Source organism: Aulonocara stuartgranti (assembly GCF_965226115.1).
Source record: "Aulonocara stuartgranti genome assembly, chromosome: 4".
Taxonomy (NCBI): Eukaryota; Metazoa; Chordata; class Actinopteri; order Cichliformes; family Cichlidae; genus Aulonocara; species Aulonocara stuartgranti.
In genome coordinates this window covers 8164156-8188912 of record NC_138942.1, presented here as the reverse complement: position 1 = coordinate 8188912, position 24757 = coordinate 8164156, and the positions used below count along the sequence as shown (strand labels likewise).

The window sequence follows — 24757 nt, the reverse complement described above, 5'->3', positions numbered from 1 at the left end:
TGTCACCACAATGTCTTCCCCCTCTCTCATTCTCACTTGTATCTTCTCCATGTTTGTCATCTAAAGATCACTATGTCCCATTCACTCTAAATCATACAAGCCAAGGTTGTGATAAGTTTTATCTTATTTGGCATACATTTACTTGTTTTTTTCACTGAGATCCAATCAAGCTTTTGACAGAAGGACATCCTGAGTATTTCTCTCTGACAATCGTGGTACTTTCCCTGACTGCTATCAGTCATATGGTCATAGCATTACATACAACACCGCCTGTAAATCCAGTAATGTCGGTGGCATCGGCTTAGCAGCAGGATCCCTCTGTACATTCCTCCTGCATACGGCACGTATCACTCTCCTCTTGTTTATCTCTCCTTGCACTCCCTGCCACCCTCATCTCCCATCATAAATCTCTCACATATAGAGGCCAAAAGAGGCTCAGCTGATGTGATGAGATTACTATTTTTTTCTGATTACAAATCAACTTCAGCTTAAATAGGTAGAAAAAAGCGTTGCCCACCCTCCACCCCTTGTCACGTCTTCTTTTCCCTCCTCCCCATTTACTGTGACTCCTCCCTCTCCCTGAATATCTCCACCTTCTTTTGGTCACTGGCCCCTCCCCTCCACTCTCTATCCACCCACTTCGCTCCCTCACAGCCAGATCTAAGGACATGCCTCATTCACTCCTGCTGCACAGGTTTAAAGGGACTGCAAACAGGGAAAGAGTGAAACCCAGAGAGGTGTAGGGGGATTTTAGCAGCTGCAGGAGAGCAAAAGAGGTGAAAAAAAGTCTTTTCACTTTTTCTAAGAGAGGTAGAAATAGAGAGAGATTGTGAAGGAGTGAAGCAAGAGAAAGAAGAAAAGTCTTCAGGACTGGGACTACCCAGGAGTGGGAGGTTCCTCTTGGAGGTTATAGAGATTTCCAGCTGCTTCCTCTCCTCTCTGCTGGGAGTCAGACCTCCAGGATCCAGAACCATGGAGCCCTCTGTGTCACCCGAGGTCGAGGGGGAGCCCAAGGAGAGGAAGAAGATCCAGTTTGCTGTGCCAGCCAATGCACCCACCAACCTGGATCCACGGCAAGTGGAGATGGTGAGCAGGCGCTGGTCAGGTTACTGTATGGCCCATAAGGACAAGTTCTGTTTGTGTTTCTGAATATTCACTATTGGAGTTTAACAGATGAATTTCTCTTTGGTAGTTTCCCATCCAAATACCATTCCCTCATACAAATACAGAGGCCACATTGTTTGTTGGATTCTGTACATGCAATGGCAAAATTTCTCTCTTCACAGCATCTTCTCTCTGCAAGTTTTCTCTCTGCTTTGTGTCACTTTGACAGCTTTGCAATAGAAAGATAAATTTGATTGCTGTGTTAGACACTGTTGAGAAATTTTGATGACATTTCCCTCTCTTCGTTTTGGTTTCCTCTTGAGATTAGTGCCTTGTTGCTGCCTCATGTCATCCTGACCTGTTTAAAACTGTGACATTGATACAAAAGTCATTATCTTCTGTTTCACGCCAGCTTTGCTCCTTCTGTGACATTTTGTTTGTAAAAAACATATTTTAGTCCTTGGCTGTTTGGCACCTTCTCTGACCTTTGAGATAAGCTTTTGCTAGTAATATCCTTTAGTCCTCTTTTACCACAGCGCTATCTTATCACCGACTCAGCAATGCCTGCATTTTTCTGTGGAAGTTTTTATGCTCATTTTTCATGGGACAACTGAGATCTCTCCTTTTGGCGCTAATGTCGGTGGGTCTTATTTTAGATCTGGGATAAGTGGGCCAAAGTAGAAACTGTTTAGTATCTTAGAATGATCGAGGACAGCGACTCATTTCTCATGAGGGCTTGATGAGAGAAAGGTTGGGAGGACAAGTGTGAGATGTTCTATATGAAGGAAGGGAAAGAGACAAAGATACAAAGCCTGATCTTTACCTGTCTGGGGTCAGCTCCCATAGTGTCTGCCCCTGTTTCACTGCTTGCAAAATAGAGGCTTTTAATAAAGAACAGTGATCTCTGATAACACTTTGTCATTACCCTGGCTGATTGCACTTAACTTTCACGAGTTTATTTGGAGATTGTGCTGAATTTCCTCCATGTTTTTTGTCTTATCTCATGTTCTCATGTATCTCTGCTACAGGATACATTTTTAAAATGGAAAATTTTCACAGCACTTCATAAGACTTTTACTTAAAAATAAATATAAACACGTGCTGTCCTCCTTCCCCTCTAATTCTCTTTCTCCCTTATGCCCTGCCACCATGCTATGATCCTTATCACCTCTTCCAAGAAACCACAGGATACCAATCTGGCATATGTGGGCTACGCCCTCATTTAAAAAAAAAAAAATCCTTATTTTATTGCTCAATATTCAAAGTACAATCACGTATTTTTAGGGTTATTTGCTGGCTTTATTCTCCCAGCCAGACCCTGGGCTTCACCTTCAAATAGGGAATGTGGGTTGAAACTTCTACGTCATATTAATACTACCACATCTTTTCAGTCAAGCTTCCATGTCAGGCTTCTAATTTATTTCCCCCTTCTAATTTGGTCTTTGTCTGTACTAGTTGGAGATTTGTTCTCACTAGTTCAGGATTTTGGTGTACTAGTTAAACAAAAACTCTTTAGTTACCTTTTCAGCAAGCACAAGCTGTATATAGAGGATGGACGTAGCTTCTGGGTATGAAAAGCCAGTAGTTAAGTGGCTTAAAGTTTATGGTCTAAATCTCTAGCTTGAAGTCTTATTTAATACAGCATGATGATCATTTTGTAAATTATGGCTGTATTTGGCGATAAATAGATAATAAACAGCATATGTTTTACGTCATGGCTACTTCATGAAAAGGTTGCTACCATTAGAGCCTGCAGTGTGTCAGTTTCTCAGTCAAGTATACTGTTCACTCAACAAAGCTATTATTCAAAAGCTAAGAGGAAAGTTTGCTAAATACTCAGTTTGCAGTTTCAAAACAGACCTCAAAAACCAATGAGCAATGCCATAGTGGTTATGTCCTTCTTTCATAAACAGCTTACGTTAGCTCCAAGAGTCCATCTGTTACTAGTGATGCCCAGGTGGGCTGAATTTGTAACTCTTAAACTAAGTAATAGTTAACTAGTGATCTGCAAATTTTCTAACATGTTAATCTAATTATTATTATTAGAACTACTTAAGTACCAAGATTTTCAGCATTATGCCATTTGTGCATCAGCAACATAAAACCTTTTTGATGCTTTAGTGCCACTGATATGGATTCTGTTTCAAACAAGTTGGTTAGAAGTGCTGCTAGCTGACTTGTACATTTTTTGTAAATGACAAATTAGTGCAATGAAATCTTGAACCAGTTCTGGCAAGGCCAAAGAGCGGACTAGTGGGTAGAAAGTGTTGTGTGATGTGGAATAAATTCTCAAATGGCTTTCCCCATACAACCGTTTCAGAGGCATAGAATTAGAAAGCCTGGGGTCGGTGGTTTTATTTACTGTGCATGCAAATGGATGGATGCTGATAGTTAGAACAAGGAAGCAAATGAGCTGGTGGGGAGTATGAGAAACAGAGAGGGCATTCAGGAGAGAATGCGTGTTTATGTGTGTTTAAAAGCAGATAGCATCTACCAGTGGTGGATGGGATTCTCCAGGGACATGTGGGTGGGCAGGGGTAACAGTTAACGACACTCGTTTAATTCCCTTCCCCTCCCATAACAATTACTGTCGCCCACTAGTCCGACTTTGCTAATGAGTTGCAATACTATTCTTTGGAACTTGTTACACAACCGGTAACATCTTACTGTTTGTTGCAATGGCATTTAAACCCCAAAACCACTATTGACTGAACTGCCTTGTTACTATGGTGACAAGCTGTCCAACTATGTCATTGAAAGCACCCCCACAGTTGGCATCTAAAAGGTCAACTTTAATGGATAGTTCTGTATATGTGATAGGTTGTTTACATAGGTAGAATTTCATTTTTTGGAGGTAAATGTGTGTGAATGCTCTTTGGTGACGGTTCCAAGCCTCCCACGCATGGAAATGTTACACATTTTGGGAGAATATAGCAGGTTTTGGAAATCCTTTAAAGGTGTAAGATGATTTTTTTTGAACATTTCTCACCTGCTTGTTTACTCCAGAGGAATGTTTTTGCATCTGCAAGAGCCATTATAAATAGAAGTCAAATAACACTAACATAAAACCGTCCCTAGTTGACCCAGTTTGCATGCAGATTGTCTTGGTTTTATTTTGTCACATTTTCAGACACTAATTAGTTGTTTCTTCTTCAGTATGTTGAAGGTTCATGAAATTTTGTTTGTGGCACTGCACTGAAAAATTATTTTATTGATATAAACGTTTAACCTGTATTTTTCAGATCACTCAGATAAATTAAGTCATTTCTATGTGTCATCCAGACTTTCTAATTCCACCCCTTCCATCTTTAACCTCCTGACATTGATACTCAGTGCTGGTGCTACCATCACCAGTTCTGCTTTGGTATCTTTTTGGAACTACCCTATTGCATCCATTGGAGTGTGACTGTGGGAATGCTAGGATAAAACCTTTTAAGCATAGGAAAAGGTGCTTTTATTAATGCGTGTGTGTGAAAGGGTGAGAAAGAGTGCTATATAAGAACCAGTCCATTTTACTGTTGGACTGATTTGAGAATCAAACATTATGTACTGCAGAAGTTGGGAAGAAAATCCTGGGGGGCAGAATCTTTGAATCTACATGTGTTGGATTTTAATGTGATTGAATACCATAAAAATATATTTGTGTATTGAGGACACATTAAAAGCATAAGCACAGTCTTAGGTTTGAATCTAGACTGTGTGGTATTTGCATGTTCTCCTCTTGTTTGTGTGTGTTATCTCTAGGTACTCCACCTTCCTCCCACATTTCAATCTAAATACATCTGCAGGCTGCTTCTGCAAATGATTACTTAATTTCTCATGGTAGCTCCTCACTTTAGCCCCAGCAGTTTTGTGGTGTTGCGCTGGTACCAGCTTTTGGGGCCAGTCTTTTTTTTAATGTTAATCAACGGATCTCAATCTGTTCTAGATTACGTACCAGCACCACATCGGAGAACAGGCACGATCTCCTTTATATGCTCTAAAAATACACAACTTTTAAAAGTCATTATTTTAGAATATTCTTCACATTAAGCGGTCAGGATTGACCCTGAAACATAACAGAGAGAGCACATGGCTGTGTTTACCATCACTAATGCCACTCCACAAAGGCACCAATCCTCCGTGCTTTGTAAATGATGTAAGGTAATGTGCATAATGGACAGAGATTAACGTCATGGCACAGCATCACTGATTCCCTTCAAGTCTGCCTCTCTGCCGCCTCAACAAGCAGATACATATCTCTGTGCTCTCCTCTTTCTTCACTCAGCCTGGTCCTGTTAGCTCATGCTGACCAGTTGAAGTGACAACATGAAAGGGAATAACAAAGGCCTGGAAAGGGCATTTGGCGAAAGGCTTCTAACAGTAATCCAGTCCATATTAATCTATATTAAACGTCAAGGGTGTTATTGAGGGCATGATTTTCACTCACAGTTCCCTGATGACGATCTTCATACAATTCCTCATCCTCCCTAGCAAAGCCAACACCTATCGGCCCTCCAGTCCTCCCCTCATTCTTCCCAGTCCACTCTCTGGGTTAAACATCAAACAGTGACCTTTGGTGCAGTGAGTGTTTGCTGTCTAGGGGACTGTCAACATGCGCTCCCAGAAAGAACATCTTGCTGGATGCCACAAAGCATGCTGGGACTGGACAAGAGGGTGCAGTGATCTTTCCCTGCATGTGGAAAGCCAGGAATGCCACTGTGTTGGTTTTACTCACTCTTCCCAGTGACGCAGGCTGGTTCCTCTCCAGGCTGCCTGCCCGAAGCAATTTAATGATATTTGTGGTGGCAAAAAACTAATTGGTTAAGAAATTATTTTGAAAAGAAAAAAGAAAGATGAATTGCTTTGCTGAAACCACACATTATAATTGCAGTGTGGACACAATCAATGGGCTTCTGTCTACTGGGGGTTACGTATGTATGTGTTCCTCCCTGTTTTTGACAGTTGGGGCATTTTGAGTAGTTAATGACTCTGGAGGCCAACATATTATTCATGGCCTCTATCTGTTTATAGCAGTTTTGTCCAAATTTTTATTTAATTATTTATGCTTTTTCTGCTTTTTTTTTTCTCCAAACAAAAACATAAAAAAGCAAAACAGTACAGCTTCTGTGTAAGAAAGCCATTACTGTGTTATTCTGAAAATCATGCTCTCTTAATGATGATATAACCCAAACAATTTATCACCTCCTCTTGGCTCCTGTGCTGTAGACCTGTGTAATGTGCAAACACTTAAAAAGTGTAAATATTGACTATGGGTAGAGTGATTTGCCACCTGATTACACAGTACATAGTGAGTTCAAAATATGCCATAATGCCCTCGGCAGCTCATGCATGTAAAACTCATAATGGAAGTTGCATGCTTGTAGTATTGCGGCACACTCCCTTAGACTTTCAACATTTTGGTCGATAAATCCCCCACTGTCTGCCAGTGCCATGTTCCAATCCAGTCACTAATTTTTTGCTTCAGGGATCATCTTTAATCAAACAGTGTCGGGCTGTGGCCAGGGAGTGAAAAGATACAGACTAGTGCATTCCCCTAATGTGCATTCGTGCATTTCCAAAAACATATATCCAAATTCTTGTCTAGCTGTAGCAGAGAAATCACAATGCACTGTGCAAGGATGTCTTTTAACCCTGCCCAGTACAGCAAAACAGTGGCCACATTTGTGATGAAAATTGAGGGATAGGATTAGAAGGGCAACAGTCGGGCAGCAGCAGGGACAGAAATCGAGGGTGGGGGATAAGAGATAGACAGGATCTGTGGGATGATCAGCGGTTGTCAGGATCTGAACCCTGCACTGCACCTTTTAGCTGGCTTTCCACCCCTCCTGATTTTGCTTTCAGGGTCAGTTGCTTTGTAGCTGGAGTCCCAGGACAGTCACACTGATATAAGCATATTCAGGGGACCACTGAAGCATGAATCAAAACAAATAGGATTGGTACCAATCCCTGTTTCATCAACACAGAGAAGACATAGCATTTTGTTATTGCTGCTCTATGAGTTGTAATCTCCGATTTTCAGGGCAGTAACTGAGACATTTTTTTTCCCAGCATTTATCTCCCTGCAACCTAATAAGCTTTGTACATGTTCAAGCTCTCAGTTATCTTCGGTGCATTTAGAAGGAAACCCCTAAAGCTAAAAGAAAGGATATGCAGAAAGATGACAGGAGATAGTCTGCTGGAAATGGAAACTAATATTTTGTAATGTCTCTTTTGTAACATGCTGTTCTGTGTAGATAGAGTTCAATTCCGGTAAATGGGTTACTTTAAGGAAGTAAATATTTAGAGCAAGCTTCTGCACATTTTTGTGGTATAATACAATAGGTTTTCTTTGAGAAACATAGATTATAGAAAATTATTTGAAGTAGCACTGTAGAGCTCCTCCAGATGCCACCTGGTTGTAGTTTTCAAGCTGTCATAGTACAATAAAAGCAAAAAGAAACAACAAAATAAATGGGGCACATGGGTAAGGAAATGCTGTTATATTTCACAGTAATATCATTTTTACTGAGATTATAGTAGGAATAGGAATAATAAAATAGGATTGTTGGTAACCTTTTCAGTAACTTCTATGTCATTTATCACGGGTGGTTACACGTGACTTTGCAGATGAGTAACTATAGCTGCTCTGCCCTCCATTTGTGCCAGCCTAATAGGCTGTCAGCTACATACTATGACACATCTGAATATGAGTGCATGAACAAAAGTGGAATTTTCCTGTGATTGTAGGCTGTTGGCAATGTTACTTTCTCTATGAAAGCTTTGATTGGCACCTTCCCAGTTGTGGGTTGTGGCCTGGCAGGGGGCTTCCTGACACTCATCAGCCAGTGGCGCAGTATTTGTACTGTGATGGTAAACCAGCAGTCTCTGGAACAACAAGCCAGCAGTTATCAGCAGCTAATTACATAAATGCTGGGGGGCACTGTGAGAGAGAGAAGAAAGAGTGGGGCGAGTGGATGGTTGTCTGAGTATGATGTAATTCTGCCAGTGGGTGCAGGGTAATTACATTTTCTATTTGAGGGTCATTGGAGAACCCCTCCAGATGCTATCTGCTGCCCATCTGTTTATCCAGTTAGCCGGTGGTGGGGCCAAAGGTCATTGCAAAAGTGTTATGTGAATGCTGAGAAGCAATATGCAGCAGCCTCTCTGACTTATGGGAATTCACCGATCTGACAGAGCTGCAGCTGGGGTTGAAATTTGCGTAGCCTTGTCCTTGACCCCCCTTGAAACAGCTGGAAACTCAACAAGCAGGTGTTTCTCAGTGCAACCTTTTTAAAGCCCGCCAGCATTATCTGCTAGTAATTTTAAATAGTAAATCTTAATAAATAAGAATTAAAGAAAAAAGACAGAAAGGAAGAAATCCAGTGTAAATATCCTCACAGACAAAACGTTATGCACAGTTCTTGCATAAAGAATAACATAGATAAAAAAAAATCACACATTAAATCTTTATGGCAGAAATGATAAAATAGTCAAAAAAACACATGCACACATACCCACACACACACACACACACACACACACACACACACACACACACACACACACAAAAGGGATCATTTTTCACCTTACTGTATTATTGACTTCAAATTGCCAGACTGCACTTAGAGCACCACATGGGGTTCTTCCATTTGTTTTTAAGAGGCTATCTCCAGGGGCATGACTGAGAGAAAAGGGCAACATCATGGCTTTGTTTAAATTAGTTGCCCTTCAGACTTTATATTCAGCTGAACATCAAATATGACCAAGAGAAAGGGAAGCTAATATTTTTACAGATACATTTAAGGTTGTATGATAGGGTCGTGTAAAAACTTGCTAAAGATAATAAAAAGTCATTCGTCATGTCGAATGACCAGCGGATAAACTCTCAGGTTGGTAATAAATGTATTACATGTATAAGAACAAGCGTCATGTTAACAAAAGATAGCCGTACAGTAACTGTTATGCTTATTGTAGCTTCTCTCTCACTCGCTCTCTCTCACTCGCTCTCTCACTCTCTCACACAGTCTCTCTCTCTCTTTCACACACTCTCTCTCTCTCTCACACAGTCTCTCTCTCTTTCACACACTCTCTCTCTCTCACACAGTCTCTCTCTCACACAGTCTCTCTCTCACACAGTCTCTCTCTCTTTCACACACTCGCTCTCTCTCACTCGCTCTCTCTCTCTCTCACACACTCTCTCTCTCTCTCTCACACAGTCTCTCTCTCTTTCACACACTCGCTCTCTCTCACTCGCTCTCTCTCTCTCTCACACACTCTCTCTCTCTCTCACACAGTCCCTAACTATCACTGTGTTTAACTACCATAATAATTCTTAGGGTACTGAGTGCATGCTTAATTAATAAATTTTTTTTAAACACACTGCTCCATTACTATGTTTGACAGGCTGAAGTTGTCGGGTCACCTCCTAAATCGACCATCTTTTACAGGTGTTTTGTGCCAGAAATGGAGTGTCCACTGAAGACTGAAGATACTGAATCTCTACGCCTTGCCATTGATCCCTCTTGTGCCTTCATCTAGACAAGAGACATTAACTTAACCACTCTCATATGCTCTGTACCTACATCACCTTCCCTGACAGTCGTAGCTTGGCTCATCTGAGGGTGAAATTATAAGAATGTGTTATTTTGCAAAGTGCTCTCAAGGGTTCCTAAATAAAATATGGCGTTGAGGTCATTTCTTTTGAATTAATCCCTTCTTCTGAAATATAAGAACCTCTGCTGGTTTTAATGGCACTTTGGATTTCTTTACTTTCTGTTCCACTCCCAACCCCAAATAGATGCTGACAAGCTGCCACAGTAACATGGAAGAGGGAAAGACGTTGGAAAGGACTACTACAAATAAACCCAATGCCTAACAATGAAAAGTGTAAAATAAGAACAATAATAATAATAAAGATAAAAGATGAAGTAACAAGTTTTTAGTTTTTGTTTATTCCAAATGATCATCCAGATGTCTGTGACATGTGATGACAAACACCATAATGGAAGGCCTTAGTCATCACATGCTTAAACTCATCATATATTTTTGCATATGCTGAACAGGCAGTCAGACATGCTGTAACTGTGGGGTAGAAAACAGCATGAACACCATACGGCAGGGGTCTCAAACTCCAGTCCTCGAGGGCATGGAAAAGTTGCATGACACTTTGACCGTTGAGGACTGGAGTTTGAGACCCCTGTCATATGGAATATGACAGGTGTGGTTGAACTGCATGAAGACTGAAGTTTCTCTTCTCTTCTGGCAGGACAGGAATGTGGCCTTGTCCTGTGAGCCACTGTAAGGATGTACTTAGAGTAGAACTGGACTGTCACCGGCCTCAGGCTCTTCACCCTTTTTAAAGACAAAGTAGTCATTTAGATAAAATATTAGATATTGTTTACCTGTAAATGCACAAAGTAAATTTAGAAATGTTATTATTGTCAAGAGTGAACAAGCACTGATAGTGTAATCTACAGCTGTGGCCAAACGTTTAGAGAATGAGAAGTGTTGTTTGCTTATTTACAAAGTTTGCTGTTTCAGTGATAGTTGTATATCATATTATATCACTTCAAACAGAGGTGATCCAGTAATGCTGCACTAATGAATTAGACTAACTATTCACTTTAGCTAAAGTTATTAAGTTAGCTAAAGAGTTGGGATGCTGTGTTATGCTGGGCTTACACGGTGCGATTTTTGGCCCATTTTGAGCCGATTTTTGAGTCGTGCGACCGTTTTGGCGATCGGCCCGATTTTGGCCTTCATCGTGCGTCGTGCATCGTGTAGTATACGTGAGGTAACGAGAAGCGATTAACACCTCACGACCAGCTCCCGATCATCAATCGTTTGGTCGTGAGGGTGTCACCGCAGCTTCTCACACTGCGCACGCGCAAACACAAATGTCAGCGAAAAAGACGGCGCAGCACGGCAGTGCAGCGTGTGATCTGGACACAAGCGATGGAGGCACAACTTGTAGAACTATGGCAAGCTCACCCGAACCTTTTCGATGTGGCCTAACAAAATTATCACGACCACAACAACCGTGAAAATAGTTGGATCTACACTGCTGCTCAATCACAGCTGCCTGATCAATGTTTTTCATTAGAAATTTAGCAAAGTTGATGGTGGTGGTGTGTCTGTGTGAGTGAAAGACAGAGAGGGAGAGCGAGCAACAGAATTTCTCTTATAACCTTCATTTTATGGACGCACAGTGTGAGCACTCGGGTCGCATCAGAGCATCGGGCCGTATAGTGTGAGACCCTGCATCGTGACCTACGAACTTCTAACCCCCGCGAGTCAATCGTACAGTTTGAGCAGGAGCTGAATCGTGCGACTGAAAAAAATCGCACAGTGTCTGCCCAGCATAAAGACATAAATAAAGCTAAAATACAAAGGTTTGGGCACCGTTTTGCATGTTTCCCTACTGTAGGGGTCTCTGCAAGCATACAGAGGGGGTACTCTGAGAGGGTCCAAGATGACAACTTTGGAATTCTACTAGAAACAGTCGATCATATTTGTTTGTCAAAGCTGAATTCAGGGCAAACTACGCTAAATTACCGTTTTTAGCTAACAGCTACAATAAGCATAACAGTTACTGTACGGCTATCTTTTGTTAACATGACGCTTGTTCTTATACATGTAATACATTTATTACCAACCTGAGAGTTTATCCGCTGGTCATTCGACATGACGAATGACTTCTGAAGTCTTAATTCAGCTCAAGATGCTGTAACACTTTCGGTCCGCTAGTAAAACGTAGTTCTATTAATCTGCGCTTGAACCGGAACCGGATGTAAGTTCCAAAAAACGGAATTTTGGAACTGAAATTGAATTGTAGAACTGAAACTGAATGGTGAGAAGTGAAACTGAAATTATTCGAGAGCTGAATTTTTAAAGGATAAAATGCAGTTTCAAAGCAAATCAATTCATTTTCAAAATATAAAATTCAATTTCAATTTAGTGATGATCATTTTCAAACCATAAATTCAATTTCAAATTAGACTAATTCAAATTCAGTTTTCAAAAGCATTTATTCAAGTTACAATTCAGATTCAATCTGAGCAATTCAAATTCAAATTGAACTTATTCAAATTCAGTTTCTGATGGCACAGATTTCTGCCCATATTGGGGCCAGATCTGCACAGCAGACTCCTCTCGGGATACCCGACTATTAGCACTGGTGCAGAGTTTTAGAACCTTTCGGTTTCATCCCACAGGGACTCCTGTGATCTAGTTTATGCTGTCCTACTGAAACTGCTTTTTATAGACCCAGCCACAAGAGCACCAGCTTAGAGGATGGTCTTTGGGGAGCAGACCCATATCAGCCCATCTGCATCCAGACTGCAATGGAGGAGAGTGCTGAGCTAACACACACATATTTGAACTCATTCAAAAACATGCAAAGTCAACACTTATCAGTGACTCAGTACTATATTGGCGTTACACCTGGGTACTATAGTGCTTTGTATCCTGTTAAACTTGGCAAGGTTATTTATATACACATGAAAAAAATCTGTTGCACAGGTACACTTCATGTAAGAGCACAGCTTTAGCTGTAACCTCCTTATCTCCTCAATACTATGTGAGAAAAGTGCTTTTTTTTTTTAAAGAAAAGGTCACTTCAAAGAGGAAGTGGTTACGCTGTGTGCTAGCTCACGCACAGTCTATTCAGGTTTGCATAAACCAAATAAAATTATTTAAATTGTGAGAACATGGCTGTATGAGAAAGGGTAACTGCTGGGTGATAGTCTGACTTCATTCTCTTGACATTATCCTGAGTTCATATTTGAAAACAGCTTATAGAAACACCGGTACAAATAATTACGTTTAGCCTTCTGTTTGTATCTGCCACACAGTGCATTTGCAGGACATTAATCAAATTCAGCTTCAGATAAACTGAAACACCTTTATACGCTATGATCTATGAGCCAGTATTTTTATTGAGACAAAGCTCTTTGTGAAACCTAGTGGGGTGCTGCTGGCTCTTAGGGGAAGCCTGCAGGCATACACCTGTGGAGCTGCTGAAATGCCACTGCAGACGCCTGCTTAGAGTCCCTGAGTGAAAGTCCATTGCAGCTTGACTGATCTTGGTACAAAAACAATTGCTGCCAGTGGTGGAGTGTTGAGGAGATTGGGGGCAGGGGGTTTAGAAAAGCAGTGAAGGGAGGGGATAGAGGGATAAAGCGCTGGAGTAATCTCACATGCTTTGCCCTAGTGTTGCCATAAATGAGGAAGTCACATATGATATTATGTAACTCAGAGTGGAGTGGGTTTTAAGGTTGGAAAATTACTAGAGTCAATATGTATGCTTATGCATTGCCGGCATCACAAAACAACAGCAGGTCACCACCGCCACCACTGTCGGCATCACTTTGTGTACGTAAATGTGACAAATGTTTATAAACACTGTGATTTTTTTTCATTACATGCATTGCAAACTGTGCCTCATGCTATAGGAGGTCTTCTGTTGTGTCGTGACATTTCATGAGACCACCATGCTGAGTGTTTAGATGACGAGCCCTTGGATAACAACCATTTACACACACACACAAACTCATGCATGCTGAGCACGAGAGCAGTTACTGGTAACTAGATCATCATATTATGCTTCACAGTGAAGTCACAGAGCAGTGAAGTTATCCCATTCAGTCATTTTATTGAGTGTGCATCAAGACATATCCTGTTTATCTCATCATTCCTACCTTAATCACCATTTGAGCAAATCTTTTCTTGAAGGAGCTGCCTCTTTCAGGGACAGTTATTGAGGTTAAAACTTTGGGGATCCTGATCTGGAGTTTAGAAAATATAATAATATAATACACCTTTCTCTTTGGCTTGGCCTTTCTCTTTTGTAAAAATAAGCTCACATCACAGTAAAGAAACCAAAAAACAGGAGTGGGAACTAACAAAATATAACAAAGTAGTGGAAACATCCATTGCAGTCTCCCAAGATATTCTAATGGCTTACTTTAAATATGTCTTAAAAAACAGAAAATCTGAAAATATCCACTACTAATGATCTACTTTCCAATCCTTTTTTGTTGTTGGTATTTTTGTATAAAGATTGATATGGCAGTCAAAAATTAACAAGCAGCTAATTGAATAATCAAGTAATTACAGTTAATAACCAAGAATCTGTTTGCAGAACCATCCGTATACCTTCCTGCTGGCCCTCCAATCTCAGTATAATCTAATAAATATATCACACAAATACACAAGCATACCAATAATCTGCTGGACTTGAATACAGTCCTCGCTTACGTCCCCAGGACTCGGGCACAGGCTTGGTCATGTCAACATCTGGTATTTTCTCTCTGTCTCTTGTGGCTCTCGGTTTGAAGCACCTCAGGCTGCCCTGCAAGGCAGTTAGCAGGTGTCATGCAGGCAGAGCCAGCAGGGTTCTTATCAACATGAAGCCCCAGGCCTCCACACCTAACCAGGGGAGACACAGGGAAAGCGGAGGTGGGGTCAAAGGATGCTCTGTGGATGTTTTCCTCTTACACATCTAATGACAAAAAAGGAAACGGTTGACAAACCAGCAAACAAAAACACACTAATATGAGTCTGGTTATGACAGACTGGTGTTGAAAAGGAGAGGCGAACAGTGGATGAAGTTAATGTCACTGTCAAGGAATGAAAATCAGGATGGATGTGGAAGTAAACAGGATAGAGGAAGCAACGGATCGAGCAAGGAGGAAATGAGAGGAGAATGAGAGAAAGACAGATAGTGTGAGAGATCCAGGGGAAGCAGGAAAGCCTGAAGTTGCGTGATGAGATTAAAATGTGTGTCTGGTGATATAAATAAGGGTGAAATCCATGCTTGATTACTCCATGTCTTTGAATTTGACAGAGGCAGATTTCCACCACGTGGGCCGTGGAAGCCTCTGCTTTGGCAACATGCGCCTCGTTGTGATGACGCACACGACAGAAGAGAAACAAACACAAACACAACTCTCCGTATGGAGCCAGACTACTTAACTATATTCCTGCGATGTTATGTGATATAGTAAACAGCAGCACATAGGTTCATGTCATGGGCAAGGTTGGCTTGCTCCACAGAGGACATCTTTCAGCACCTGATTTGCCTGACTAATACCACTGCTTTTACCTTTTTAAAATGTGTTTTATATATTTTTTAAACATTTTTCCATTTATTTTTTCCATTTCATTTTATGCATTTGGGAATTGTGTAGATTTGTAGAAAATGTGAGCCAAAGATCTGAGCTGTGCACGTACATTTTCTCTATAAAGGCCCCGACACGTTCTGCTTAGCAAGGGAAAAATACTCTGAAAAGTAATACTCCACCCCAAACGTATCTTTTGATTATCAAACAGTCACTTCCTGTTTGCTTCTTAAAGGTTTACAGTCTGTTCCAACATAGGAAACAGAGACTGTGAATGTGAGCTTCAGTGTAAATTTACTTCAGTCATTGCCAAGTTTTGTGCTGAAAAAGAGTAGGAAAACATGCACAGAAACAAGCCTGTCTAGGTGGAAATTAATCATTTCTTTTAAGACAAATCAAAAATTCTGGTTATTTTTCTGATTAAATCTTATTAAAAAAAATAGTTTTAGAAGTTGTCCAATTATGTGCACCAGAATTCCAGGAGCTCAGTTTCAAATTGTCCATCGATATTTGCTTCATATATACTAACTGACTGACTGAGCTAAATGCACTTTTGTCTCTGTATACATGCAGGGCCCTGTGTTTTGTGCACTGGGTCAATGAGCCACATTGAGCACTTCTGGTGAGTGAATTTCCACAGACAGGCCATGATACTGTGGAGCTGTAGGCACAGCTGTGCATTTGTTCCCAGGAACAGAGAGTTTGCTGTATACAGTGGCTCGTGCTGTAGAGGTGTAGCTCAGATCTGCACTTTGTCTGGCCCCGTTCTGCTTTTAGGCTGTCAGCTACCTGAATTAGGCCTCCAAGAAGCAGTCATTCGGAGTGGAAAAGGAGCGAGTGGATGGGAGTGTCTCGGCTGATTGCTGTGGTTCATTTAATCCCTTTTCTATGGACTCTCTGTTTGGGAGACTTCATATTTGCATGTTTGGTGCACACAGGTGCCAAAACATGTTTGTGTAAATGTGAGGAGAACATTCATTTCAAATAAAGCCTTTGTCAAAAGAATAATTTTCTTCTGTTTCACACCACAGAATTCTCTTTGTTTACTCTGTCTTTAAAATCTGAGGTTTCTAAATGATTCTTCTATTGCACCTGACTGTTGCGTGTGCTCTGACGTGACCAGTACTGAACACTGAAAGTCACTGTTGGCTGCTGACCTGTCAAATAAATCTGAGGTAGGACTAATGAAGTCCTTGAGGGCCCAGCAATGCCCTTCACCAGCATAAACTGTCAACATAGGGATCCGTGTGATTGATATGGCTTTGTGCTGAGCATTATTAATAATATAGTGTTAGTCAGTTTTGTTATTCATTTATTTATGGCTGCCATTTGTGTTGTTTGTTCGCAGATCCGACGCCGGAGGCCAACACCCGCCACACTGTTCAGAGTAGCCGACCAGTCATCTCCTGAGGATGATCAGTCCACCCATCAGGTAAAGGTGAAGACAAAACACTTTTTTATATAAGTGTCTTTGTGCTCTCATCCATCCTCCTACATTAGATTTCAATCCTATTAACCACGTAACTACTTTACCTACAACATATAATTTACTTCATGCCATTATTTCACTGTCTAACAACATAATAATCCATTTTCCTTAATGACTCCACACACATTGAATCCTGTGTGTTGAGTTTGTGTTTAGCCACAGTTCAAACTCACCTTGAAATTTTAAAACTATTTGAGCACCAAGGTTAAAAAATATCTTGTTTACTTGATGTTGGTGAGATGAGGCTGAAAGCTTGAGTAAAATTCAGTGTAAGCAGGTTTGACGATAACACTTTTCACATTCTAGTGAAGATCCTGAAGATTAAGCATGGCACGAAGAGTTAAGAGAACTTGGGAAAACCAGCATGTAGTAGCATGTAGTGCTGACATTACTGAGTTGCAGACTGGACATCCAACAATTATACTGCATGCCTAGCCAATGTAAGATAATATAAGCAGGCACAATCATGACAAAACATGACACCTTGGGTTTAGAGATGTTAATGCTTGCATCAAAAACTGCAGTGTGTAAATAGCTGTTTGAAAATGCCATCCTTTATATTCTTAATGTTTTGGAACAAGGCTATTTTAAATTTGCATGCTTTTCCCCCGTTTTCCTCATGGTTATGTTTCTTCTAATGAAGAGGAACAGTTTGTCATTGCTCTCCAGTGTGTACCTACAAACTTCAAATCAGCTTCTGGCGTGTTTGGAAGCCAAAATTCCCCCAAAACAACTTGAATAACTAAGGAGAGGCCTCCAGAGTTACCACAAGAACTAAAAAAAGATTGCATCAGTCATGTAGGAGATATTTTGCATGCATGTTATGACTTTAGATCCCAATGAGGAAGTTGGTGTTTTAACTGAAATTTCAAATTATGTAATAAAATAAATATAGTGAATAAAACTTCCGAGGTGCCGATGCTTTGAGGACAGACTGACGAAGAATGTCATGATTAGTGGCTCGCTCTTTCTCTTCACAGTGGGTTGTAGGAGAGAATGGAGTCCTCAAACCAAAACGAGTTAATCCAAATGTGTATCAGCCGCCATCACTCAAAGGTTGGTACAAGCATTTGTGTTACAGGTGGTGGTTGTGTGTGTTGTGATTCATCCTTGTGTTTAAATCCTTTCTTTGTTTTACCGTGCTTCCCTGCAAGCATTTCTTACTTGCGTTCTAACGCCTTATAAAGGTGCATGTGACAGATGGGTGGATATGCAATAAAGGGGTTTCTTTTTTTTTCACTGCATGCGCGTGTGTGATATACATAGTTGTGTTTCTGTTTGCTTCTGCCCTTATATTACACTCAGCAGCAGGGTCCATATATCTGTGTGTGACCAAAAGAGAAAGGGAGAAAGGGAGAGATTAGAGTGTGACAGCTGTGAGACACTGAGTGAGAGTCTAGGAAAGTCTGGATCATCCAGGATTACAGTCAGTTGTGTATACAGCTGTGGCGCACACGAACACACACATATAGGTGTGATTAAAATGCATACATGAACACAGACGTGCATTTTTCTATTGTGTCTTTGTTGCATGTGGTCAATAAGGAAGGTAAGTTTGTCGGTGGGGTTTCTTTTACTTTGGATTTGTGGGTGTGCGCTGCCACATGTCGAGTGATGATATAATGAGCCAGGAAGCCTTGTTCTGCATCTCAAATCTGCCCTTTATCAGCTCAGAGAGAACTAACTCTATTATTTCTAGTTGCATAACCTATCTCAAGCTAAAAACTGACCTGCCTTAGTGCTGCTGCCGCACTGTGTAAGTGAGGGTGTGAAAAAATGATAGAGAGAGAAGCCAAGGTGACCTAGAGGAAGCGAGAGAGTGGCTGAGATAATATCACTAAAGAGAGTGAACGGAGAGAGAGAAGAGGATGAGTCAGTATTGCCAAAAGATAGCGCTGGGGAGGGTGGGCAGTCGAGTAGGGTGCAAATAAACAGATGGGAAAACAGGGTGAGAGGAGAGCTAGAAAACAACAGCGGAAGCTCTACTGTAAAAATCAGTGCGGGATACCGTTTTGTAGCTGCCTGCCTGCCTGTCTGCCTGTCTGTCAGTGCATGTGTATAACTGGCCTTCTGCCTGCCTGGCATGCATTCAAAAACCCCTGTGAGGCTTGACAAAAACTGACAGAGTTGAAGTGTGGTGAAACCAAAACAACATATCCCTCTATCCCTGTGTCTGTGTCCATGTGTTTGTGTGGCTGTCCCTGTGTGTGTTTACCTGTGTGTAGCTGTGCAGAAGATGGCTGAAGCGCATATGCAGAAACTAGGTGTCTACCCTCCCTTGGAAGACCCTTGTGAAGGGGAGGAGGATGAGGACTACTTGAAGGGAGAGGAGGGAGAGGATGCAGCTCCCACCAAAGCTGCTGGTGAGAGGGAGGCTCTCTTTCAACTGTCAGGGAGCACAGTAACAACACTGTTACAGCGATGTTTGTTTCTCAAAGCCAAAATACACTTTGAGGGACTTAAAGCTGTTAATTTTATGGGTCTTGTTTGGTTGGGTCATTGGATTTTTTACTAGGATAAATGGTTTAGTGTCATGCAGTAATCGATTGGTTGCATTCTGATATCACCAGTTAAATTAGCAGCTAGTTGGTAATTATTTCAAAGTGACTGGAGAAAAAATTGTGCTCAAAAAAACTTGAAAAACTGGAAAAGTTTGCACATTAAGATTTAAAATCACAATCTCATATGAGAAGCTTATACACTGAAAATCACAAAATATCACTTTTTAACTAGTCCAAAGGTGTATTTTTCCTTCTAGTTTGTATGTATAGCCAAGTTGTTCCCATTTCTGTACATTTTCCCTAATGATGTTTTTCAGTTATTTGCAATTTCAAGATGAAATTTTCTCATACAGGACACCGTTGTAGCTTTTCGCTCCCTAATAGGAGTTCTCCCCTTTGGAGGTGGTTGTTGATCCTTTATTGATCACATGAGCCATCACATGACTTCTTCACCTAGCTTCCACAAACAGATTTAGATGACCGTATAAGGAAATCATCTCAGCACAGATTTAGGGTACACCTGTTTAATTACTCGTTGACAGACAAACCCATAGCAGCAAACCAATACATTTAGCCATGTCGACATGGTCAAGATGACCAGCTGAAGTTCAACGTTTATTTTGGTCACTTTAAATGTGACATGGTTGTTGTTCTGAGTGAAGCTGCTCCGAGTATTTAGGAAATTCCTGGGATTTTCTCCACACAGCCATCTGTGGGGTTTACAGAGAATGGTGTGGAAAAGAAAAAAATAAGCGAGCAACAGTTCTCTCTGTGAAAACACGTTGTTGATGCCAGAGGTTAGAGGAGAATGCCCAGACTGCATTCTCTCTTGATTTCTGCTGCAACATATGGATAGTAAGTTTGAGAATTTGGCATAAACAACATGAAACTATGGCCCCATCTGACCTCTGGCCTCAGATTGTTGATGGTGATGTAATGATGTGGAGATTTTCTTAGCACACTTTGGGGCCCTTAGTACCAACTAAGCCTCATTTAAACACCACAGCCTAGTTAAGTATTGTTGCTGACCATTTCCATTATGACCACATTGTACTGCATCAAGCAGGATAACACACCATATCACAAAGCTTAAATTATCTTAAGCTGTTTTCTAACTGTGTAATGCTTTCATGTCCATATGAAGTCTTTGAAGAATGTTTGTAGCACCTTGTTGAACATATGCCATGAACAGTTAATGCAATTCTGAAGGTAAAAGCAGGTACAACTGTGTAATAGCAAGGTATAACTAACAAAGTGTCTAGTGAGGGACTATTATATGCAGTTTAAGATAACTGAAAGAAAAATCAGGCACAAACAAAAGAAAAATAGCAAACCACAGTAAGATTACATTTTTGTGCTTCTTAGTAAACAATTGCTCTGCGGTTTTCAGCATCTGGAAGCCCCTTGTGTGCTGAGCAGCTGGTACAGCTCTTGTGCTACATTATCCCTCCATCTCTTAACCCAAATGTATTGGAAGTCTTGATGTGTCACCAACACCTATCCCAGTGCAAGAGGCCAGCCAGGATGTGCATCTGTGCAAATTTTAATCTCTGCCAAAAGAAAAACAAACAAATCTACATATCTCTTTGATTTAAACTTTTTTATATATGTGCATTTTCTTATTTTGCATAATAATCAGATTTATGTGCGCTGTGTGTTTGGTTTTATGATGCCAAATTATAGGTTTATAATCCCCATAAAGTCACACGAGAGCAGTGGCATTTCATTCAGAATTATTGCTCTGTCGGCCCAGATGACAGACTCTCTCGGTAAATCCCTTTGTGGAAGCCTGCTGAAACACAAAGCACCCAAACAGGATGCTAAAATATACTGATTGGGCTTTTTTGATGACAATTCATCTGTTCTTTCAGTCAAGCGACACAGTTCGGACTCGGCCTATCCTATAACAAACAGAAGACAAACCAAGGAACTCAAGTTATTTCATCAGGTAGCTGTTCATCATTTTCAGGAATGAACACAATCTCCTTTTCAGTGCGTCTGAAATACTAAGTGAGTTTGCAGTTTAGAAAAGACATAGAATAAGAATAAAGAAATAAAGTGAAACTATAAAGCTTCTTTTTAAAATGTTCTCACTACTAAATTAATTAACCAAGAGCACAAAACAGTGCAAAAGTCATGGGGATTCAGATACCTGAAGCAGGAAATTGCTTAAAAAGCTTTAGCTCTAGAGTCAGTACTTGTGTCCTTCTGCCCAGCAGGCATCTCTTTTACCAGAATTTACTTTACCATTCCTTATTAAATTTGTGACACAATGGTATGGTATTGTAATGGTATCTACAGTTAGATATAAGCAAAGGTAGTTGGGATTTTTTTTTACTGCTGGTTTTGATACCAGTCTTTGCCTCCTCAGATCGCCAAGAGACAGCTGCCACTGAGCAGTCAGACAAGTTTTCCAGCGTGAGAGAGACGGCCAAGCAGATACAACCAGCACAGGAGGAAGATGAGGAGGAAGAAGACATGAAGGGGGACAAAACTGAAGCCATGACAGAGGAGAACAGTTGTGGGAGTAACTGAGAGAGAAAGATAGCGCGGGGAGAACGTTTGAAGGGAAGATGTGGGGAGACTCATGGTGGTTAAAGTCTGAAGAACTCAGAAAAATCAAGAAATGTGTTGTGTGTCTTTTTAAATGTGTGTAGTCTGAATACACAGATGAGATGACAGTAAACTGAGCGATGGATTCTTTCGTGACCTTAAACATGTGAGAAAAGGTTCTTGTAGTACTTCACCTCTAAAGGGTGGTTTTGAAAACGAGGACGAAGAGGGAGTTTTTGTATTAGTCAGCCTTTATGAGCAGGTGAGGAGTGATTTACTGACAGAGCAGACTACAGATGCTACTTTGGCCCTGGTGTCCTTTTGTTTATAATGACAGTGGAAGGGCCAAGGTCAGCGTGACCAAAAACCCTGCAAGACCAGACCTTCAAAGAAGGCTAAAATGGCCACAAGGAATACAAAGTTGACATTATCTTTCTCGGGTACATTTGATTAAAAAAAACAAACAAAAACAAACTGTCCTGTATTACCCTTTGTAAAAACACTTGAAGGTCTTTAAATGTGTGCGGTACGTGTTCCATTTTACTTTGAAACCACAGCCTACATCGTTTGTTTTTTGATTTACAGCACCCTCAGTGTTTAGTTCTTTGTGTGTGCTGCCATCTTGTGGTAAAAAATACAAATGACAGGTTAAAGTGCTACTGCGGCTACTTAAAGTTAAAATCCATAATTCAAATTCTGTTTTGATGCGATTTATATTCTGCATTTTCAACAACAGCCTTTTAATTTTGCTGTATCTGAGCTTCATGTTGCCAAATCTTTGATCTTATTGATTATATCTTTAGCCTCTTGGAAGCTTGAATGGCGGTTGTTGCCAGTGTTATTTGTCACTGACAACAACAGAAGTCTTCAGCTTTCATTAAAATCATCAATTATTTCATTTCTATATAATAATCTACTTTTATTCTTGCTCTTTATGCTCAGCATTTACCAAACAGTCATGCTGTAGTCACTGAGTTTACGTTAAAACAATTTGCAATTTGTTCATGCTTAGATCAATGTATGACTCTTTTAGTTCAAAAATCTTTATCTGAAATTATATGAACTCTGCATTTAGCCTTGTTTTTTTTCTTTTAAACCTAAATTTAAAATCAGTCTGTGAAGCTACCTCCTATTTTTCAAAAACACCCATTTGCTGCCTCTGTGCATGGCACATTTGAACGGGATTCTTCAGAAACTTATTGGGGAAATTTTAAAAAATTAATTGAAAAATATTTTCATTTCTAATCTAGGATATCTCCCTTTTGTATGCTGACACTTTTGTAATGTTAGCTTTTTCTCATTCCCTAATCGTCTGTTGAAAGAGATATTTTTCTAATCCAAAATCCAGTTTATGGGGAGCACTGCTTAGCACTATCCTGCTTCTGTTACCTATATCCAAATACACAAATGAACCACAACGACTACTGTGCGACTGACATTTGGTAGACTTCCTTCAGCAACGAATTCAACTTTGTTTAACTGACAAAGCAAACCTAATGATAAAATTTCTAGTTGTGCCACAGGATGAATAAATCTTGCTGTTTCTATCATCTAGGCTGCTGTTTGTAAATAAAACTTTGTGAGACTTTTTCAACCTGTGACCTGCCTAAATTGTGGGATGACTGGATGAGCAGGTTATGTGTGCTGAGGCTCTTCAGCCAATAATGTCCTCCCTCCTTCTTTATAACCACCCCCCTCCTCATCCCAGGTCAGAAGAAACAATCGTGGAAAGACATGTACGAATGCTTAATCTGTGTTTATTTTTCTTTTTTTCCATTCTGTTGTTTCTCAATGTGATGTGGTTGTTTTGAAGTGAGCAACTGTATGATATCGAAATAAACAATTTTTCCTTTCTCTTTTAATCCAACCTAAATCTTACTTAAATCTTACGTCTGACATTTTTGCTTGGGAATTCTTTTAGATCTTTTTAATTGCATGTTTTTTAGACCCCTCCTACATTCACTGCTCTCTATCGAATTTATCCTTGAATCAGTTATGGACTGTCAGGAACTGCAAGTAGAGGATCCAGGTGCAGACACAAGACGGCAGAGGTTAAATCAAAAACACACCGTTAATTAAGACCTTTGGTTAAGACCAAATCTAAAGTAGTGATTCAACTGATTCTTAAAATAGGTAGGGAAAAAAAACAGACACTATGACAAAGACTAAGGAGCAGGGTAGGGCTATTTATACACATGGGGTTAATCAACGACTGTGAAAGCAGAAAGGCAAGGAGACATAGCTGAATTCAACTGGGAAAATCAGACAACAAGAGAGACATAAAGACAGTCACAAGACACATATACACACAGTTTAGGAGTAAGATTTTTCCCTGGTTCCCAGAGAAGACTGATTCATAAAATAATTATTTTTTTAAGCTTTACTTTAACTTCACTTTCATGTAAAATTGGGAAGCTAATGGGCTTAACAGAATTTTTTAATTATTTTACAATTTACAGGCTGGGTAAACTCCATTCAATTTATTTTTTAACAAATGTCACAGTTTATTTCATCAAAACAGTTTCCTTTTATCTTTAACAATGTCCACATTATTATTACATTACACCAGGGATGTCAAATTCACTTTACACCGTGAGCCCAGTTTGATCTGAACTGGGCCAGAGGAGTGGCATTCTCATAAGAAACAAATTAACAACTTCCACAGAACATCTCTATCTATGTGATAAAGACATGGTGTTGTAGAAACAAAACGAAATCTCAGTACAACTGAATAGTAATAAAGAAATGTGTCAAATTAAGGGAAATCTTCAGGCAGCTGACTCATAATCCTGTAATTATAAAACACAAGGCTTTTGTTAATTTTCATGTCCTTTTATTTGTTATTGTGTATCCTCAAAATTTCTACAGTAGAGTATGAAAAAAAAAAAACCCAGGAACTTTTCTGTCATTTATTTTTTTGTAGCATGAATGGCCCATGGGAGAGGTCTTTATTAGTAAAGATGAAGCTATAAAACCTATGAAAATACAGATAAAAGTGCAAAATTATA

The 24757-nt window shown here is 40.2% G+C and overlaps 1 protein-coding gene and 1 long non-coding RNA gene across 3 annotated transcripts; one reads left to right on the top strand and one right to left on the bottom strand.

Annotated features, from left to right (window-relative positions):
- Positions 1-645: 645 nt before the first annotated feature.
- Positions 646-23627, top strand: ppp1r1b (protein phosphatase 1, regulatory (inhibitor) subunit 1B). 2 transcript variants are annotated; one of them, XM_082529103.1, is made up of 5 exons: positions 646-1086; positions 16555-16638; positions 17676-17751; positions 18921-19058; positions 21568-23627. In XM_082529103.1, exons 1-5 carry the CDS (start codon positions 973-975, stop codon positions 21729-21731), a joined length of 576 nt encoding a protein of 191 aa, XP_082385229.1. In that variant the 5' UTR covers positions 646-972; the 3' UTR covers positions 21732-23627. The 2 variants fall into 2 exon arrangements, with proteins under 2 accessions (XP_082385229.1, XP_082385228.1); XM_082529102.1 differs by having other exon boundaries at positions 16555-16644.
- Positions 10015-11847, bottom strand: LOC309704119. Its single transcript, XR_014276151.1, has 2 exons — positions 11742-11847; positions 10015-10437 (listed from the first exon to the last, which is right to left on the bottom strand). It is a non-coding gene; the product is annotated as an uncharacterized lncRNA (long non-coding RNA).
- Positions 23628-24757: the final 1130 nt, after the last annotated feature.